At 38.1% G+C, this 18,201-nt stretch overlaps 1 protein-coding gene across 6 annotated transcripts in view; it reads right to left on the minus strand.

Moving 5' to 3' along the window:
- The window catches only part of INO80 (INO80 complex ATPase subunit), an 87,283-nt gene that overhangs the window by 68,486 nt on the left and 596 nt on the right, over positions 1-18,201 (minus strand). For 4 of the 6 annotated variants that reach the window (XR_014024715.1, XM_081314627.1, XM_081314629.1 and 1 more), the window contains exons 2-8: positions 7,199-7,384; positions 5,633-5,799; positions 5,275-5,342; positions 3,188-3,346; positions 2,601-2,721; positions 1,328-1,542; positions 667-720 (exon numbers count right to left, since the gene is read on the minus strand). Coding sequence is in view for 5 of the 6 variants with exons in the window: in XM_081314627.1 (XP_081170753.1) it covers positions 667-720; positions 1,328-1,542; positions 2,601-2,721; positions 3,188-3,346; positions 5,275-5,342; positions 5,633-5,799; positions 7,199-7,341 (927 nt within the window). In the remaining variant the exon portion in view is untranslated. Of the gene's footprint in view, positions 1-666; positions 721-1,327; positions 1,543-2,600; positions 2,722-3,187; positions 3,347-5,274; positions 5,343-5,632; positions 5,800-7,198; positions 7,385-18,091; positions 18,158-18,201 lie in introns of those variants that run through there. The other 2 variants (XM_081314628.1, XM_081314631.1) reach the window with 2 other exon arrangements.

The following is an 18,201-nucleotide window of genomic DNA, read 5'->3' on the forward strand; positions in this document are numbered from 1 at the left end:
AACTTGATGTGTGCCAAAAAACCCAAATTCAGTCCAGACAAGACAGTATAATTTATCTTTCACTGTTGAGGCTCCAAAGGAACAGATCCTAGTCTGTTCAATTTTCGAAGAATTACAGGTAGCCTTCACTTGTTTAGCTAACTTCGCTGTCTGCTGTTCTCCTTCCTAGCCCAATTCAAAATGTTTGTGTTTTTTTTAACCTTCAAGGACCACTGTTCCTAGAACTGTGATACCCGGAGCGATTTCCCTTTGCCTCCACATAAGCCTCTCTGTATACTAAGGTAATTATTAAAGTCCATTTCTGGATTCCCTGCCATCTGAGGTAGGCTTTTATAATGCACAACTGTGAAATGTTCTTTGTTGGTCATTATTTTTTTATTTTTAAGTTTAGAAAAATAGCTTTAGTCTTTAAAATTCTGATGATTAAAAATGTTTTAATTGCATTTTTAAGACCACAATCAAATTCCAACTAACGATATTAGACTCTTATCAACGCAATACATTTCCCTTCTGCCTGGAGGAATATATCACTGTGCCATTAACACCAAAAAATAGGTAATTTACGGTAGCTGAAGGACAAGATATAAATTCTCTTAACATTAAAACATTTTTTAAAAAATCAATGTATTTCAGTCCCAGTACGGTACAAAATGTTGCATAGTATACCTTTCTGCTATTGCTCAAGAACAAATTTCGGGCAGAGACTTTCTGCTTATATGCCTAAAAAAAAAGGAGGGGCGAGGAAAGGATACATTATTATATCATACTATAACATTTTTTTCACACAACTAAAAGTACCAACTAGAAATATCAAATGTGATAGTCTTGCTTCAAAGATGTAATGATATTCATTTTAATTTGTTATTTAAATCAGGGGTCCCCAACCCCCGGGCTGCAGCCCATTACTGGGCCGTTACTTATTTGGAATTGGGCCATGCGAGCGACTGGTTGGAGCATGTGCTTGCGCAACTTGCTGCATGAGCGGCAGGCTGGCCCACCGTTTGTGCAAGTCGAGCTGTGCATGTCGGCCTGCAACTCAGGCAAGGGGTGCATGCACTTGGGACCGCTGCTCATGTGGGCCAGTTCCCCTTCCTACTCCCAGCCGGGCTGCCCAGCTGCAAAGGCTCGGGACCGCTGATTTAAATCACATCAACAACTCAAAATAAATGTTTTCTGCCTTCCTCTCCTTTTGCTTTCAACTGTTCACTATGCAGAACACGTTGATTCAGAAAAAAAATAATTTTATATCATTTGCCATTGAATGTAATTTTACCTCATATGATTTCTGTATTCCTACTAGTAGTACATTTCAGTTTGCAGAGCCTACCTTGGGCAGCTCCTTTTTAGCAATGCTCAGCCATACTTTCCTCCGGCGAGCATTTAATTGTTCAATGGATAAATGCTTTTTCTTAGACCCTGGTGGGGGGGTGTCCTGAGAAAACTTGGCAAAAACTTTGATCTGGTGGTGATGGCGTCGTGGTGACTCCTCAGACGAAATGTCTTCATCCCTTCTTTTCTTTTTTTTCACCTTTTTCAATTTTGCTGGAAGAGGGCAGCACACAATATGATCAGTTTCCTTCCATAATCATTTGAATTCATAGCATTAACTTGCAGCTTATGAATGTATTCCATCCAATAATGGAACCAATTCGAAGTAGCAACTAATTTTGCAATTCTCTATAAATCTGCAGGGGAAAAAATCTGGGCTTGTTTATAAAGACTAAACCGTTCAAAAAGGATGACTATAAGCAGAATGTCAAAACACTGTCATTTATAGCTTTTCTTTTAAGTGAAATGCTATTCAAATATTTGAGAAGATAATCAATTACAGAAAAAGGAATAAAACTGAGCTCTAGATGTGGATGAAATCTACAATGTGGCAAAAGAGGAATTATAAAACAGTTTCAGAGAAAGCATATCAGATTGGCAAAAGCTGTTCCAGAAAGATCACTCTTATAATTTATTTGTAAAATGCCTTAAGTCACTATATAGCAATAACTTCCAGGTAAGTTAATACAGGCTTTCCTCACTTTATGAGGATTACATACCCCCAAAATCTCATATAATGTGAGATGATGAACCAGAATAAGAGGGTCTTGTGGTATGGATAAAATTTTGACAAACATGCTCTAGCAATTTAAGCCTTATTCTTGAACACTACATTCCTTAAACATTTTTTATTCCTTGTCTCATGTTCTATGTATAGTCAAAGCATTTTCTCTACCTTTCCAACAACTGGATTTCTATGTGCATAATTATAATGGCAGACAAATGGGCAAACTGCACCACAGCATTCTGAATTCTTCATTATGTTCTGCAAAATACATTTGCCCAGACTAGGTCTGAGGATCTTTTACCAGCTTCAGTGTGATTTAGTATGTCCAACTCAATCTCTAGCATTTGAAAGTTCTTTTTTCACTTTACATGCAAGGTTTTATTAAGATATTGATAAATGCTTTGAACCCCCAGTAATAGTAGCATCTATAGAAGGTATGGAAGTAAGAGAAAGGAATATACAGCTAGTAAAATTTCACAGCCTGGTGGCAAATACGTGATACAAATCAATGCTTAGAAACGAGTGAGTTAGCATAAAGATGCACCTTTTAATTTTTTTTCCTCTTTCAACTTCTTTTTCTTCGGCCCTATGAGATGACGCTGTTGCTCGTAATAAGGATCATATGTAGACAGCAAACCTGTACTGTAATACTGATACTGCTGTAACTGAAGCAGACATAAAAAAATTACTTTTTTAACATTAAGGCCTAATTAAGTAAGAAATATAGCTTGGTGGAAAGTTCAAGTCACTTCAAGATTGTTTTTAACGTTTGATAATTATTGAGTACATTAACATGATACGCTTAGCTATTAAATGGTAAGATATAATACAAAATCTGAGGAAAAGAATAGAAAGAAATACAATGCCTCTCTTTTAGTGAAAAGGCTGGTTTTTGTAAAAAAAAGAAAAACCAGTTACTGTATAATATTGGGCCAGGGTTCCTCTCAACCCAACCTACTACACAAGACTGCTAGGGGGATAAAAATGTGGGATAGCCCCATCTATGCTGCCTTGAGCATCTTAGAGAAAGTGTGGGATATAAGAATATATCTACATAAGCAGGCACAGCCAATTAGGTCTACTCTCCACTATAGTTTGCAGTTGATTAATTTCTTTCTGGCGTTTTTTTACCTCTTTATCTTTGCTGTATTTATTTTGATGCAGTTTTTTGTACTTGTGCAATCGCAGCATATTGTGAAGTTCTTCTCTTGAAAGAGTGAATTCTTCTCCTTCCCCATCTTCATCAGCTACTGATTCACTGTCACTGGAGTCATCACTCAGGAGAACGCTCTGCCAACGAGATCATTTCAATTTTCAACAACAGTGAGCAAAATGACCAGAACAGGAAATAAAAATTTCTGAAACAGGCCAATGGGATTAAATCTTCTGAAAAGGGGGGGGGGAGAGGGGGAAACCTAACAACATTTATACACATAGAAAAGTTTCACGGTTTAGCATTTCCTACTGTATCTTCCTCCACCACAATATTAACCATCATGAAATCTTTTGAGGCTGCTTCAGCGAATGGTGCACACATAACATTTCTGATTTCTTCCTTTACTGCTTTCATGTATACATTTTCTCAAAATCACTGCCAGGTAACCTTCATTTTAGCCTTAGGAACATCACATTTCTGTTATCAGTAAAACATTTCTTGCAATGTTTTAACAGTGACCTGTTCTATATGGTCAGGCAAAATAGACTATGAAATTGACTTGTTGAAATTAAAAATAGTATTAATCCACACGTCTTTCTGGCCAACGTTGGGTATGGACTCTTTTCTACAAATTTGCATTGGCATACAGTGTTAGTAAACTCTTGACAGATCTACCCTATATAGGTAGTCCTCAACTTATAACCATTTGTTAACCATTTGAAGTTACAACAGCACTCTATGGCCAGCCCTAACACTTATAAGCATCCCCATAGTTACATAATCAAAATTCAAGTGCTTGGCAACCGGCAAGTATTTACAAGGGTTGCAGTGTTCTGGGGTTACGTGATCAGCATTTGCGACCTTCCCAGCCAGCTTCTGACAAACAAAGTCAATGGAGGAAGTTGGATTAGCTTAATGATTGCACGATTCCTTTAGCAACTGCAGTGATTCACTTAAAAACCGTGGCAAAAAAAAGATTGTAAAATTGGGTACAATTCACTTAATAACTGTCTTGCTTAGCAACAGAAATTCTAGACTCAACTGTGGTCATAGGTTGAGGACAACTTATAATCATGTAGATGTTCCTCACCCTCAAACCCACCCACCAACCAACCAACCACCCATTTACCTAAGCTACAAATACATTGTAGAGCAGGGGTGTCAAACTCAATTTCATTGAGGGCCGCATCAGCACTGCAGTTGCCCTCAGGGGGCCGGGTAGGTGTGGCCTGGGTGGGCGTGGCCTACCGGGTGGGCGTGGCTAGAGTGCGTATGGCCTACTGGGTGGGCGTGGCCAGCTCTACATCGTTGGCATCAAGGGTGCCTATGGGGGCCTGGGCAGGAGTGGGACAGATCTGATGGTCTCTGGCAGAAGGAGGGTCTCTGGGCCAGGGCCAAGGCAGTGGGGGCCGTTCCCTCACTGTTTCCACGATGGCTTCGCGGGCCACATGAAACCACTTCGCGGGCCGGATCCGGCCCCCGGGCCTTGTGTTTGACATGTCTGTTGTAGAGAATCAGCAAGCTATGCTTTCTTTAAGTAGTGGTGGAAGGAGCTGCTATCATCTGGACTGCAGTGGGAAAGGAACAGAAAATAAAAGGGAGCAATTACGTTGTTCACTTCTGCATATGGAACAATAAAGCTGAAAGAATAACACGGCCACAGACCATCTCACTGCTGCTTGGTAAACCCATTAGATCAGCAAAAGAGGAAGAAAAAGATGGGGATTTTTCACCTCAGGTTTAGCATGGCTGAGTACAATTAGATGCGAGGAGTAAAACCAGGAAATGGACACTAGAAAACCTGGGGGCTGGGAGTTCTGAAGGAAGCTAACATATCAAAACTGGACGCTGTGCATTACAAACCTTGAGAACATGAGTAGAATTAATGGAAGATTAAAAAAAACCTTTAACTTTTACCACTAATAAAATGTAAGAGCATTTTTTATTTTTTATTTAAGAAAATGTTGCAGTTTTTAATAGATTGTAAGTTTATAGATAGATCAGAATAACGTAACAGAAGGATCACTAAGAATAGATTTGGATTTCAGTAACAAAAACTCACCTTTAGCCATTTTCTGCTTTTCTTCAATTTGGAAAAGTTATATAGACTCCCTTTTTCTGTTTTTGGCTCTGTTTAAAGAACATATCAAAACACTTATATTGTGCAAACAGTTCAACGTAAAGATACTTTCAACAGAGAAAGCATTTACTCCAAACTGAATTACCATTGAATCATTTTGCAATCTGAACTACAAAAAAAAAGAGGAATCTTCTGATTATGTCTGTTAGCCTATAAGCAGGTCACATTTTCGATGAATTATTAATCAAACCCAATTGCTCCTGGATCCAAGTGATATGCAAGACTAGCCCACATAATTATTATCCAAGACAAACTAAAATTATTTTTAAAACTCTCTTACCAGATTGTAGCACTCCATTGAGTGAATGTGTGTTTAACATTCCTGAACTTCCTGCTCCGGAAGGTTCTCCAAGCAATGAGGTTGCAGGCTCTTCTTTCACTTGCATCAAGGGACTCCCAGGCTGAGGAAGCAAAGGATTGTCATCCAATCCATCCTCACTTTCATCACTACAAGAAAAATAGAAATATACATTTTAGCATAATAACAGGGTTAATGCTGTAAAAAATAATTACGGTATGCTACAGAGCAACTTTTCATTTTCCTCATCTCTAACACCAGGAGGAGGTGAAACTGACTTCAAATCCTGTGGATACACTGATGTAATGTAGGTATTTTGGTAATAAAATGGAGTGGTTTGCCATTGCCACCTTCTTGGATGTTTTTTCAACTTTAGGTAAAGGTTCCCCCGTGCACGCGTGCTAGTCGTTTCCAACTCTAGGGGCCGGTGCTCATCTCCGTTTCAAAGCCAAAGAGCCAGCGCTTGTCCGAGGATGTCTCCGTGGTCATGTGGCCGGCATGACTAGACGCCAAAGGCGCATGGAATGCTGTTACCTTCCCACTGTAGTAGTCCCTATTTTTCTACTTGCATTTTTACGTGCTTTCGAACTGCTAGGTTGCCAGAAGCTGGGACGAGTAACAGGGGCTCACTCTGTTACGCGGCACTCGGGATTCGACCCGCCAAACTGCCGACCTTCTGATCGACAAGCTCAGTGTCCTAACCCACTGAGCCACCGCGTCCCAATTTTTTCAACTTTAGTCTAGCCTAAAACCCTGATATTCTCTATGGTTTCCAAATACTAACAAAGCCCAATTCTGTTTAGTTTCCATACTTATAATTGTTGCCACCGCCTGACACTCTATCCCAAGGGTATTGGTGTGGGGCCCATTGGGAACCTGGTCTTGCAAGCGGCTGGCAAGCATGTGAAGCTCCATTTGCACGTGCAAAACTATCCCCACTCCCCACTGCTGCTGGTTCATGGATCAGAAAAGGTTAGGGACCACTGCTCTAACCCTAGACGGATATAATGTATTAGATGTCTCATTAAGATAAAATCAAGTATGATTTTATAAATATTAACATATTTAAAATACTCTTATATAAAGTACATTTTTCCACATTCGGTATTGTATAGGAATTTAAGTTCTGTATATTTTTAATTTTCTTCCATTTTTTCTAAAAATCTTTTTTATTCTTCCATGATTTCAAATTTTCCAGTTCACATTAGAAAACAATTTATGACTCTGGCAAACTTAGTATGTATATTTTTAAATACCCTATGCTTTCAGAACTAAATGAAAAATAAATACATAGGTTCTGGTCACATCTCCCATTCTTTTAAAAGCATTAACAGCAGCATCAGGCTATACATGTGGATATTTGGATATACACTCTGCTCCCTTTTCAATATTAAAATCTAATGCTGATATCTGCTGATTTATCTGCAGGTCCCCATACACATGGAGCTCATTTGCCCCCATTACTGAAACTTATGTTAGGAATTAATATAGTTGGAATATGAAATGTCTGCTTTTTTAACTGAGCCCACATCAAAACGGTTTTGATACCTGGATGCAGTCCTATTGAAAATGGCAGAAGTCTGTCGTAAAAAGTGATCCAACCGCAGAGCTTTCTCCAAATACCGCAGATAGAGAGGTGTTGCCAGCTCTGTGCAGTTGCCATCCTCTCCTGAACCCAGCTCTGAGGCCATAGAACAAGTCTCTCTTCATGCAAAGATGTCTCCTAACGCACAGCTGTTTCAAAACAGAATGTAGTAGTTTAACATATCATTCCTATTTTCTGAATTTTTTTTCAGTGGTGGGATAAAATACATTATTTTCCTACATCACATTTCACACACGGCAAGCCCAAACAGAATATAGTTAAGAAATCAGAAGTTGCAGAATTGCACACTTATTCTACATAAAATTAATTCCACCTGAAAGAGAAAATATGGAGAGGGTGCTGGAATAGGCAAGTAAATTACATCCTCCCCACATGTATTTTCCTGAAGAAAAATTATTAATATCCAATTATTTATATTCTCGTCAAATCACAAATCATAACCCCATAAAATTGTTTGCCATATCGTTTAAATTTTTAGATTTTAGATTTAGATTTTATTAGATTTATATACCGCCCTTTCCTGAAGGACTCAGGGCAGTTTACAGGGCATTTTAAAATCACATCAATATAAAATACAAAGTTAAAAGAGAATTAAAAGATTAATGTGATAATGCATAGTGTGATTTGTACATCTCCCTACACAGGGGTTGCATCCTATCTATTTTAGGCTTATCTTTTGCCTCCAGTATCACAAGAAACAAATCTGTGCTTTAATGGAATTGCGTTCTAATCTCTGGTCCAAATACATTTCTAAAAAGTCTCCTATACTACCACTCTTTCATATGCCACTGACAGCATTATCTTGATATGGATCTCAAGTGAATTTCTGAATCCAGTTGCAATGGCTAATGACAAGGACCTAATTACATGAAAACAAATAGTTATAGCAGACTGAGGATGTGCATAGACAACAAAATCTAATGTATAATATTCCACTGTTGGATGGTTACCAAGTATAATCTATCTCATCATTAACTCAGAGTCAAAAAGACTCTATGTGCATTTCTAAAAATATTACTTTTGTGTTTTTTCTAACCCAGGGCTTTTCAACCTTTTCACCCATTGTACCACTTTTAGGATATGGCAACATCCGAGTACCACCAGTTGCCTAGCTCCAGCCATCTCTCGCTTAGGCTTGTGTGGTGCTGCCACCAGTTCAGCTCATTCCCCTCTCCCGCTACCACTTTTCTAGGATGGTCGCGTACCACCTGCCAGGTGCCAATGCACCACAGGTGGTACCCGTACCACTGGTTGAAAAGCCCTGTTCTAACCAACTGAATTTAGTATAATAAAAATGAAACCAGACAATTGACTGAATAAATAGTGGATGGTATGATACAATACAATAAACCTGTTCAGATTAAATTCTCCCTGAAAAAAATCTGGTATCTTTGGGGAATCTCAAAAGTGTTTTTCAGAATACAGGTAGACCACAACTTACAGCAGTTCATCTAGTGACCATTCAAAGTTACAATGGCACTGAAATAAGTGAGCTATGACCATTTTTCACACTTATGACCATTGCAGCATCCCCATGGCCACGTTATTTATATTTGAATGCTTGACAACTGATTCACATGTATGACGCTTGCAGTGCCCTGGGGTCATGGGATCACCTTTTGCAGCTTTCTGCCAAGCAAAGTCAAAGGGGAAACCAGATTGACTTCACAACCGTGTTACTAATTTAACTGCAGTGATTCAGTTAACAAATGTGACAAGAAAAGTCGTAAAATGGGGCAAAACTCAAAAAATTTCTTTTTAGCAACATAATTTTTTGACTCAATTATGGCCATAAATTGAGGACCACCTGTAATATCTAATGCCAAAGCATGGGCAGGATATGTAAAAATGTTATTTTTTAAGAAAACATTTCAGGAAATATAGATGAATTTTGCCATATGACAAATTTATTTCAAGTTTTATTATTCTTTACAAAATTGAAGGCCATTCTGTGATGACTTCTCTTAATACAAAGAAAAGGCAAATCTGTCTTTTTCATTTTCAAAATGATTTCTTCTATTTCTTTTTTCTTCTTTCATGATATATACTGCATTTTACATGATATATATATTGCATTTTTACAAACATTTTCTTCACAGTATAGTGAATTTCTATGTATACTTTGCTTTAATATGCATGTTGTTTGTATGACCTTTCCTTAAATACATGTTATAGTACGTATTAGTGAAATTGCAAACTAGTCTAAACGCGCTAACAATTTTACATATATCGTATATAGCAGGGGTCAGCAACCTGAAACAGTGAAAGAGCCACTCGGAACCGGTTCCCTAACAAAAGGAAAAACTGGGAGCCGCAAAAAAATGTGTGCACATGCGCGTACATGCGCACATGCACAGAACAGGGTTTGACTGAAAAGTGGAGCCAAGGTGAGATATGCACCTACCCTGCATATTTGAATTGATTGGTTGAACTTTTTTAGTCCTTTTTTGGGGGGACTGCACATGGCAGAGGACTGGGAGCCGCAGGAGACGGCTGAGAGCCGCATGCGGCTCCGGAACCGCGGGTTGCAGACCTGTGGTATATAACATACAGATGGTCTTTTGTTTAACAACTGTTCAAACCTGTGACAAACCTGGTTTAACAAATAGTAGTTAAAACCGGTCCTTATGGTTAGAGCTGTCGCAAGCTGCCCGCGGTCGCATAACTACAAGAAGTAGTTGGCTCACGATATTGCAACCTCCCCTCAGTCACATGATTACAATTGTGACTTTCCCTGCTCCTAAGCAAAATGAACGGGGAAGCTAGAACAAAGTCACAACTCACAATCAAGTGAGATCCTCACTTAACAACAGCAATCAGGACTGCTAGAACTGCAATTGCTAAGCAGTGTAGACACATTGTTTTCTGACTTATGACTGAAGTCCCGATTAGCGCCATTAAGCAAGGACCACCTGTACCGATAGCAAATAATAGAATGTGTATAAAACTATTCCTCTGTCTTTCACTGTTGAACAACGGATGTGATCTTCCAACAGAGTCTGAAGAAGATGAGAAACGAAACGTCTTCTAAGAAAAACAAGAAAATCCTCATGAGAAAACATCTTTGGGACAACTACGACCTGGATGACTGAGAATCTCCATAGTCAATAGAGTCCTATGGAAACCAAAGGCTCTTTGGAAGTTTCCTGATGCTATCACTAATGAAAATAAACTGGTCTCCCAACAAAGAGAGATCACAACCCAGACTACAGATAACCAGCTTGTACTTTCCATATTTATATAAGAGCCTGTATAGTGTGTTTCGAAGAGGCAGAGGTCAAATTGCCAACATTTGCTAGATTATGAAGAAAAAAAGGGAGATCCAGAAAAAAAAATCATCTTCTGCATCATTGATTATGCTTAAAGCCTTTGACTACGCAGTTCACAACGAAGTGTAGCAACTTCTTAAAGAGATGGGAGTACCAGACCTTCTTACCTGTCTCCTGAGAAACCACTATGCGGGTCAAGAAGCAGTAGTTAAAACTGGATATGGAACAACTGATTGGTTCAAAATAGCAAAAGGAATATGACAAGGGTGCATATTGTCACCCTGCTTATTGAGCTTATATACAGAGCATATAATGTGAAATGCCAGCTGGATGAATTACAGGCTGGAATTAAGACTGCCAGGAGAAATATCAACAACCTCAGATATGCAAACAATATCACTTGATGAGGATGAAAGAGGAGAATACAAAAGCTGGCTTGAAACTCAACATTAAAAAAACTAGGACCATGGCATCTGGTCTCATCATTTCCTGGCAAATAGAAGAGGGAAGAAATGGAAGCAGTGACAGATTTTAGTAATGTATGGATGTGAGAGTTGGACCATAAGGAAGGATGAGAGCCTAAAAATTTATGCTTTCAAACTGTGGTGTCCCTTGGATTACAAAGAGATCGACTCAATCAATCAATCCTAGAGGAAATCAACCCTGACTGTTCCTTGGAAGAATAGACACTGAAGCTGAAGTTTAAATATTATGGCCACCTAATGAGAAGAGAAGACTCATTGGAGAACACCCTGATGTTGGGAAAGAGTGAAAGCAAAAGGAGAAGGGGATGACAGGATAAGACTGTTAGATAGTGTCACCAATGCAATGTACATGAATTTGGGCAAACTCTAGGACAGTAGAGGATGGAAGGAAGGCCTGACACTCTATGGCGAAGAGTCGAAAAAAACTTAGTGACTAAACCACAAAATAGTGGTTAAAGTGCTGAAGCAGGCACCAGGTGCCCCAGGTTCTAGTCCCTCCTTAGGCATGGAAGGGGCTAGGTGTCTTTGGGCTTCCCCTAGACTGGGAAATTGAAAAAATGTCTAACTAGTAACCCTTAACAGGACCAGTGTGGCAATTGTGGTCTATAACTGTCAATAAAGAAGCCTTCATCCTGCAGAATCAAAAAATAAGATATGCAGCAAAATCTGCAGTTTCAGACAACTGAGCAGACTTGGCCATTGCACAGCAGGAACTGAAAACTCTAACTTTCATAATTTTGTTTCTACCACAAACTAAAATGTATGCTAAAATGTTTTGGTAAAGAGAAATTTTGAAGGAATTAGTACTATGCACACAGGGATGGATAATCAGAAAAGCGAAGATAATACACAATCAAAGCCCCATCCCTTTTATGTGCATGTGACCTCGGTACATATACAAAAGGGCCAGACATCAATATAGTAGTCGTAACTGCCATCTGATTTTGCTGACTTTATTTGCCCCTTTATTGACTATTATAGACCATAATTGCCACATTGGTCCTGTTAGGGGTTATTAGATAGACATTTTTCAATTTCCCAATCTAGGGGAAGCCCAAAGACACCTAGCCCCTTCCATGCCTAAGGAGGGACTAGAACCTGGGGCACCTGGCGCCTGCTTCAGCATCATGAATGTCCTTGCTATGGGCTGACTTGGTTATATTAAGCCATAATATAATTTGATTTTCAGCTAACGTATGTTTACAGACTATACTGCATTTTGCTGAATAAATGCAGCAAAATGCAATTTATTTCACAGATTGTATATCAACAGGTCATTAATAAACAATAAATAAATCCAGATTGAATCTGCACAGCGAATAAACCATAATTGGCAAGTTAATCTAATGTAATCATTCAGAAACCATGGCTTACATGTAAGTGGCTTTACGGACATGCTAAACCTAAGCCAAAGTAAATCAAACCATGTTATGGCACAGGATGTGTAAACTAGAGACACCAAATTTGATGCAAAAGTCTAGGGAGCAGCAAAGAAATACGGAAAACTTTGGTTTTTGCTGCCATCTCAAAGGTCATTCAGAACTGTTTAGGCTAGATGCGGTAAACCTAATGTAAACCAGGTCTCTACTGGAGTTCCTTGTGCAGATGGTTGGCCACTGTGAGAACAGACTATACTCTTATTAAAATATTTAGCATATGACGCAGTGCTATACTAACCAAGCATTTGGTTCTAATTAAATGCGAAATTGCATTATGAAGGCCATAGTGCCTTTCAAAATATTAGCAGGTAACGGACTACCCTCACTTCAGGAAGTGGGATATTCCAGAACAGGGGAGCTGCTACTCTCTTGACCCAGACGTAGTAGGCAGACAGATGCCACTTGGTTCAGAAGGTGGAAAGGACCTGAGCTTTAAATTAACACCTTGGACTCAGAAACGATCCAGTAATCACTACAAACCCCATAGTACTAATTATTCTATTATATCACTGTTGACCAACCAGTGAACGGCAGCTTTATTTTGTATGTATTAGCTTCCAACGAAAGTTCAGGGCAGCCCAATGCAGGATGAATGACAGTAATCTGACTGCAAAATATACACAAAATCAAATAACTGTTTCAACCCCACAGAAATTTGGACTACTTGCTCATTTTATATCTCCCTCAGTATAAAATTATTTTCTTTCTTCTTAAAGAAAAAAAATTAGCAAAGAACTATTATATTTCTTCTTTGGAAGGAAAGACACTACAGTTAGAACATTGTCTCAAGACTTTTACTCTCATGCTGACAGCAATGGCTTTTATCTCAGTTACCAAGTGTAGCAAATTAATATGAATAAAGTTCTATAATTCAATTGAAAATATCTGTAAATTATTGTGTGCTCAATCATCTTTCATAAATGCTCAAGACCCTATTATTACAGTTACTGGCATAATAACAACAACAACAATAATGGAAGGGACCTTGGAGGTCTTCTAGTCTTCTATTAATGTACTTTATCCCCCTTAACAAACAAACAAGCACCTATAAGCTAACCAGGACCAAACATCAGTGAATCCAATTCTTATCTAAGCCATTCATCCCTCAACAAGGCACAAGAGCCTTGTTAGAACAAAAAGCTGGCAATCCAGTTAATTTTAGCTTCAAAAATCACTTTCAAGGTTTCTTTAATAAAAATTCTGAGCAGTTGCAACTTTCTCTGTTAGAGTTAGTAAAACAGGATCTTTTCTCCAACTGATTATTCACTTCAACTGCCTAAAAGAAGGGACCCACCACTGGGCAAAAAACATACACATGCACAATACAAGGTATCAGAATTTGGGTTTTACCCAAATTGTATCTGTCAGTGTAAAAAAAAGGGAAACTTTAAAAGAGCTTAGAGCATTAAGGATGACATCTGAATGGGAGGTCAGGATAATGCCTAACTAATAGTGATGTTCCATGAGGAAGTATTTATCAGGTGTGGATAACCAGACTCACATGTGCAGATTTTGAGCTAACTACTTTATTATGTTCTGCTTACAATACAGGAATCTCTCCAGTCTGGCAGTCTACTCCTGGGAACAAGTAGACAAGGCTCCAAAGTACTTGTGGGGGTCAGGGGTCGGACCAATCTCTTGTAGCAGTGCAGTGACTCCAAGATAGCTGCACACTTCATCCCTCCTCCCTGCCAGGCTGAATACTTCCCCACAATATTAGAACAACGATGGCAAATTTCTTGGGGACTTGATGTGTTCAGAAAATGCCTAATTTGACTCTGCTGACACCCCCTTCCACCAGACAGAATAATAATAAGAGCAATAAATTACATTTAAATATATTATTTAATAAATAGATAATAGTATTTTTTTCCAAAAAGGCCTACCCCAGGTAACTCCAGGTTGTACAAGGCCTGGAAACCTCAAAGAATTGTCTTGTGTGGCTTTGCAGCCTCCAAAAAAGAGCAAGGAAACACATCCGAATTTGGAGATTCCAGAGGCTTGGTGAGAGTGGGGTCCTCTCACATGACTTCCAGAAAGTCTGGTGGCCTGGCATGTCGCCTTTGATACCCATGTCATAGGTTCATCATCAACATATTAGATACAAGCCAGATAAATGTGTCATTCTTAGATGATGGAGACTAAGCATAATAGCAAGCAACTACAGATAAATAATGTGGTAGGCATTTAGTTAAACAGAGTTCTTAAGAACACAAGGTTCTAAAGGAATATTTTATTTGCTTCTTTTTTCCCATTGGAAAGAATTGATAGTCAAATTAGGATTTTTGCATTCTGGCAATTAACATGCTCCGAACACGTAAGGGAAATAGGCAATTGTTATGGGAAATATAACAACATTCATTTTCCTTGACTTAAGAAGGCAAGTAACGAAGTTGTTCTGTCTGAATTTAATGTAACATCCAAGAAGCAATTCCTCTTCCCATCCCTAACAAAATATCTATCTTAATATAAGCAATATCTCACAATATACTCAAAACTAATCTTTTCCAAGCATTTTCTATTATGTCTTCTAAAGTAAACATTAGATATTGTTATTTAAACTGAAATGTCTATGTCTTGTGCAGCCACTTTTCAATCATTTTTATAAATGATTTATGTTTTTCATCCAAGAATATTTGAACAACCTGTAGAGAACGCTGCTGTGCAGGCATGCTTAATACTGTACTTATATTAAGGACCCAACAGGATTTCGGCAGCTGCAAATGAGAATATTATGGTGGTGGAAGGAGGAGACATAGCAGGCATTACAAATATAGTCCATCATTACCCTACATCAGAGGTGTCAAACTGCTGGCCCACGGGCCAGTTGAATCATACAGAGGCCATGCCCAGCTCCGGCAATGCAAAAAAAGTAATGATACATTGCAACACATCACGTGATGAGTTTGACACCCATGCCCTACATGGACTGATTTTTTGCAACTTATAGCATTGGGTAAAATATCACCAAGCTACAGTAACTGTTTTAGGTCAATTATATTGCCAAGGAAATGTGTCAATGCTACTTTAATTAAAGTAGTTATGTTTCTGTTTTTTCTTTTATTGCTAGCTGTATATAGCATTTTAGCTACACTAATGTCAATGTCCCATAGCAGCATACGGCCATTTGTATATTTAGCTACACTAGGGTTTTATATAGAGAGAAACCTCAATCATACTTCATACAGGGAACTCAATTTTCTACTTTCTTATGATAGGCTAAATCATGAAACCTGAGTGGTGTTAGTACAACATTTTAGCATAAAACATGACTACGCAATATGCTGAACCATAAAATATCTGTACAACCTATATTTTGGGGGGCATTCACATATCATGGCAGGCCATGTTACCATCCTGTATTTACAGTCAGCACCATATCTAAAACATTCAAAAGCTTGTAATGCTTTGACAGAATTTCTATAAAAATATTATTTGGAAGTTCATGTGACTTTTTACTGAATTCTAGCACAGGTTCAGGAAAGGAAAACTGCAAGCCTCAAGAAAGAACATGCTGCAAAGCATCTAATTCCTATCCTAACTCATGATCTGAAATGCATTCAATTGTGTTCAATTATGGCTCTTTAAAATTTCCAGAAATATTAATATTGCTAAAGGAATGTATTTGGGGAAAGAACCCCAAAATTTAGGAGAAATGAAACTATATGCATGATTGCTGAATTCTAAGAAATATACCATCTTTTTTATTTTTGGATGTTTAATAGAAGCAGGCAGACAAAGTTAAAATGCAAACAAAAGTCCATCAATGTTATAATAAAACAAAGGAAGAAAGTGGGATATGAAAGTGGATTATTTTCTTCCTCTGCATGAAATACATTAATTTTAGAATACTGAGAAAGGATACTGGGACAAAGCTTCTAAAAACACATTCTGCAACAAGGAAAGTTGTATAATCACTCTTATTTTCTGCATATGAAATGCTGGCATTTCTACATTTTAGATCCTTTTGTTTTTCTTAATTTCATGGATTTCAAAAAAATTGGAGCTCTATTTCTAAAAAGCCAACTTCTCTTTCATGGCAGAAAATTTTTATTTGATGCATTTTCAAATACAGCTCAGTTTCTTTCACGTTTAACCATTTTATGAGTTCAGAATAAAATATGAATATTTATTTTTATTAACTTTTATTATTTATAAGGCACCCTATCTCCTATGGTATTTCTGAGTAAAACTTTTTCTTTGTGCTTTCATACATCCTGTATTCAAAAAAAATTAAAAAGGCAAAACAGCATATTTGAACAAGGAACTCAACGAAAACCCTAATATGTAACTGGAAAGGTTACAAGTTTAATAATGAATTAATGCATTTCCTTTTCAGTATTGTAAAAGCCATTCAGTTTTGAGGAAAAAACACCAGTGTGTTCTGTCAGTTAGACATAATCACAAATGCTTGGTATGTTTTCTTGCAAAAATAGGAGGAAAGTATGTTGGATGTGTTCATTGCCTTGAGTTATTTCTAAAAATAATAGACAGCATATAAATAATCAAACAAATAAAAATAAATATGCATTGATATGTGACCAATGCTACGTCAATCATGTAGAAGAATATCTAGCTAAGGAATAACACTGATGATAAATACATTTTTCTCATAGATTTTTTATTACCATACAAAACACCACATCCCAAATAACATTTCTAATTCAACTTCATTGAATAAGGTGCTTCAGTGCTTAATCAAACTAAAATTGATTTAATATTATGAAGGATTTTATTAAAGCAAATAAACACTTCATTAGGTTCGTGGAAGACTTGGGAAACAATTCAGAAAATGTGCTTTGGAGAGCATGGGAACAAAAACTTGAGTACCTTTCTGTAATTTTATGATGCAACCGCATCTTTTTTGAGATCACAGTGCTGAGTTTGCACTTCAAGCGTTCTGAATCACCTTTTTCAAATAATTTCTCAAGTGCAGCTTTACTAATTCTACTTTACATTCCACAGTTTCAACTCAAATTTGTTTAAAGATCAGAAACACTGAAGTCCTACAAATCAACTTACCGCAAGAAATCTATCTGATAATGTAGAGGATGCATGCAATAAGGGGTTAAAAAAAGTGATCAACTTCTACTGTGCTGTATGTTACGCTGCAGTGTTTGGTAAACTCGTGTGTTTAATTATAAATTATACAGTGTCAATTATAATTCAGAGGCAAAATTGCTAGCCATTAATCTCTATTAATTAGCTTGCAAAAAAAACCATTATTTTGCATAATAATCAACGCCAAAAGACACTAAAGCACCATCTAATTCGTGTGATATATTCCACGGAGCATTTTTCTTAAAGGTATCCTGATTTATATAATAAACACGTACGGATTTTTCTGATTAAGAAGACCTAGATGCAAACTGACACTCCGTGCTCACTGCTCTTTGATGTTATTATCCTTGACAAACGGCCATACCTGGATCTCAGATTCATTCAACATACCAACATGAATCTCTGCCAAGTATTCCCACAACTAGAAATCCTGTATCTCAGAGGACACTCGATGAAGCCGGGCGGCTTCCTCGTTTTCTACTGCCAGGCACTGAGCAAGCGAGGTGCGCACGTGTGACCGTGGACTGGGTGTGACCAAGACACAGACACAGACACACAGACACACAGACACACACACACACCGCATGCTGCCGGAGGCCAGAAGGTAGCGAAGCATCGCCTGAGGAATCTCCCTCGCCCTTCTGAAGCCTTTGGTGGGAAAGGGGAGACCGCTGGAGTACAGCACCCTCCC

The sequence above is a fragment of the Vipera berus genome (assembly GCF_964194415.1).
Source record: "Vipera berus genome assembly, chromosome: 1".
Taxonomy (NCBI): Eukaryota; Metazoa; Chordata; class Lepidosauria; order Squamata; family Viperidae; genus Vipera; species Vipera berus.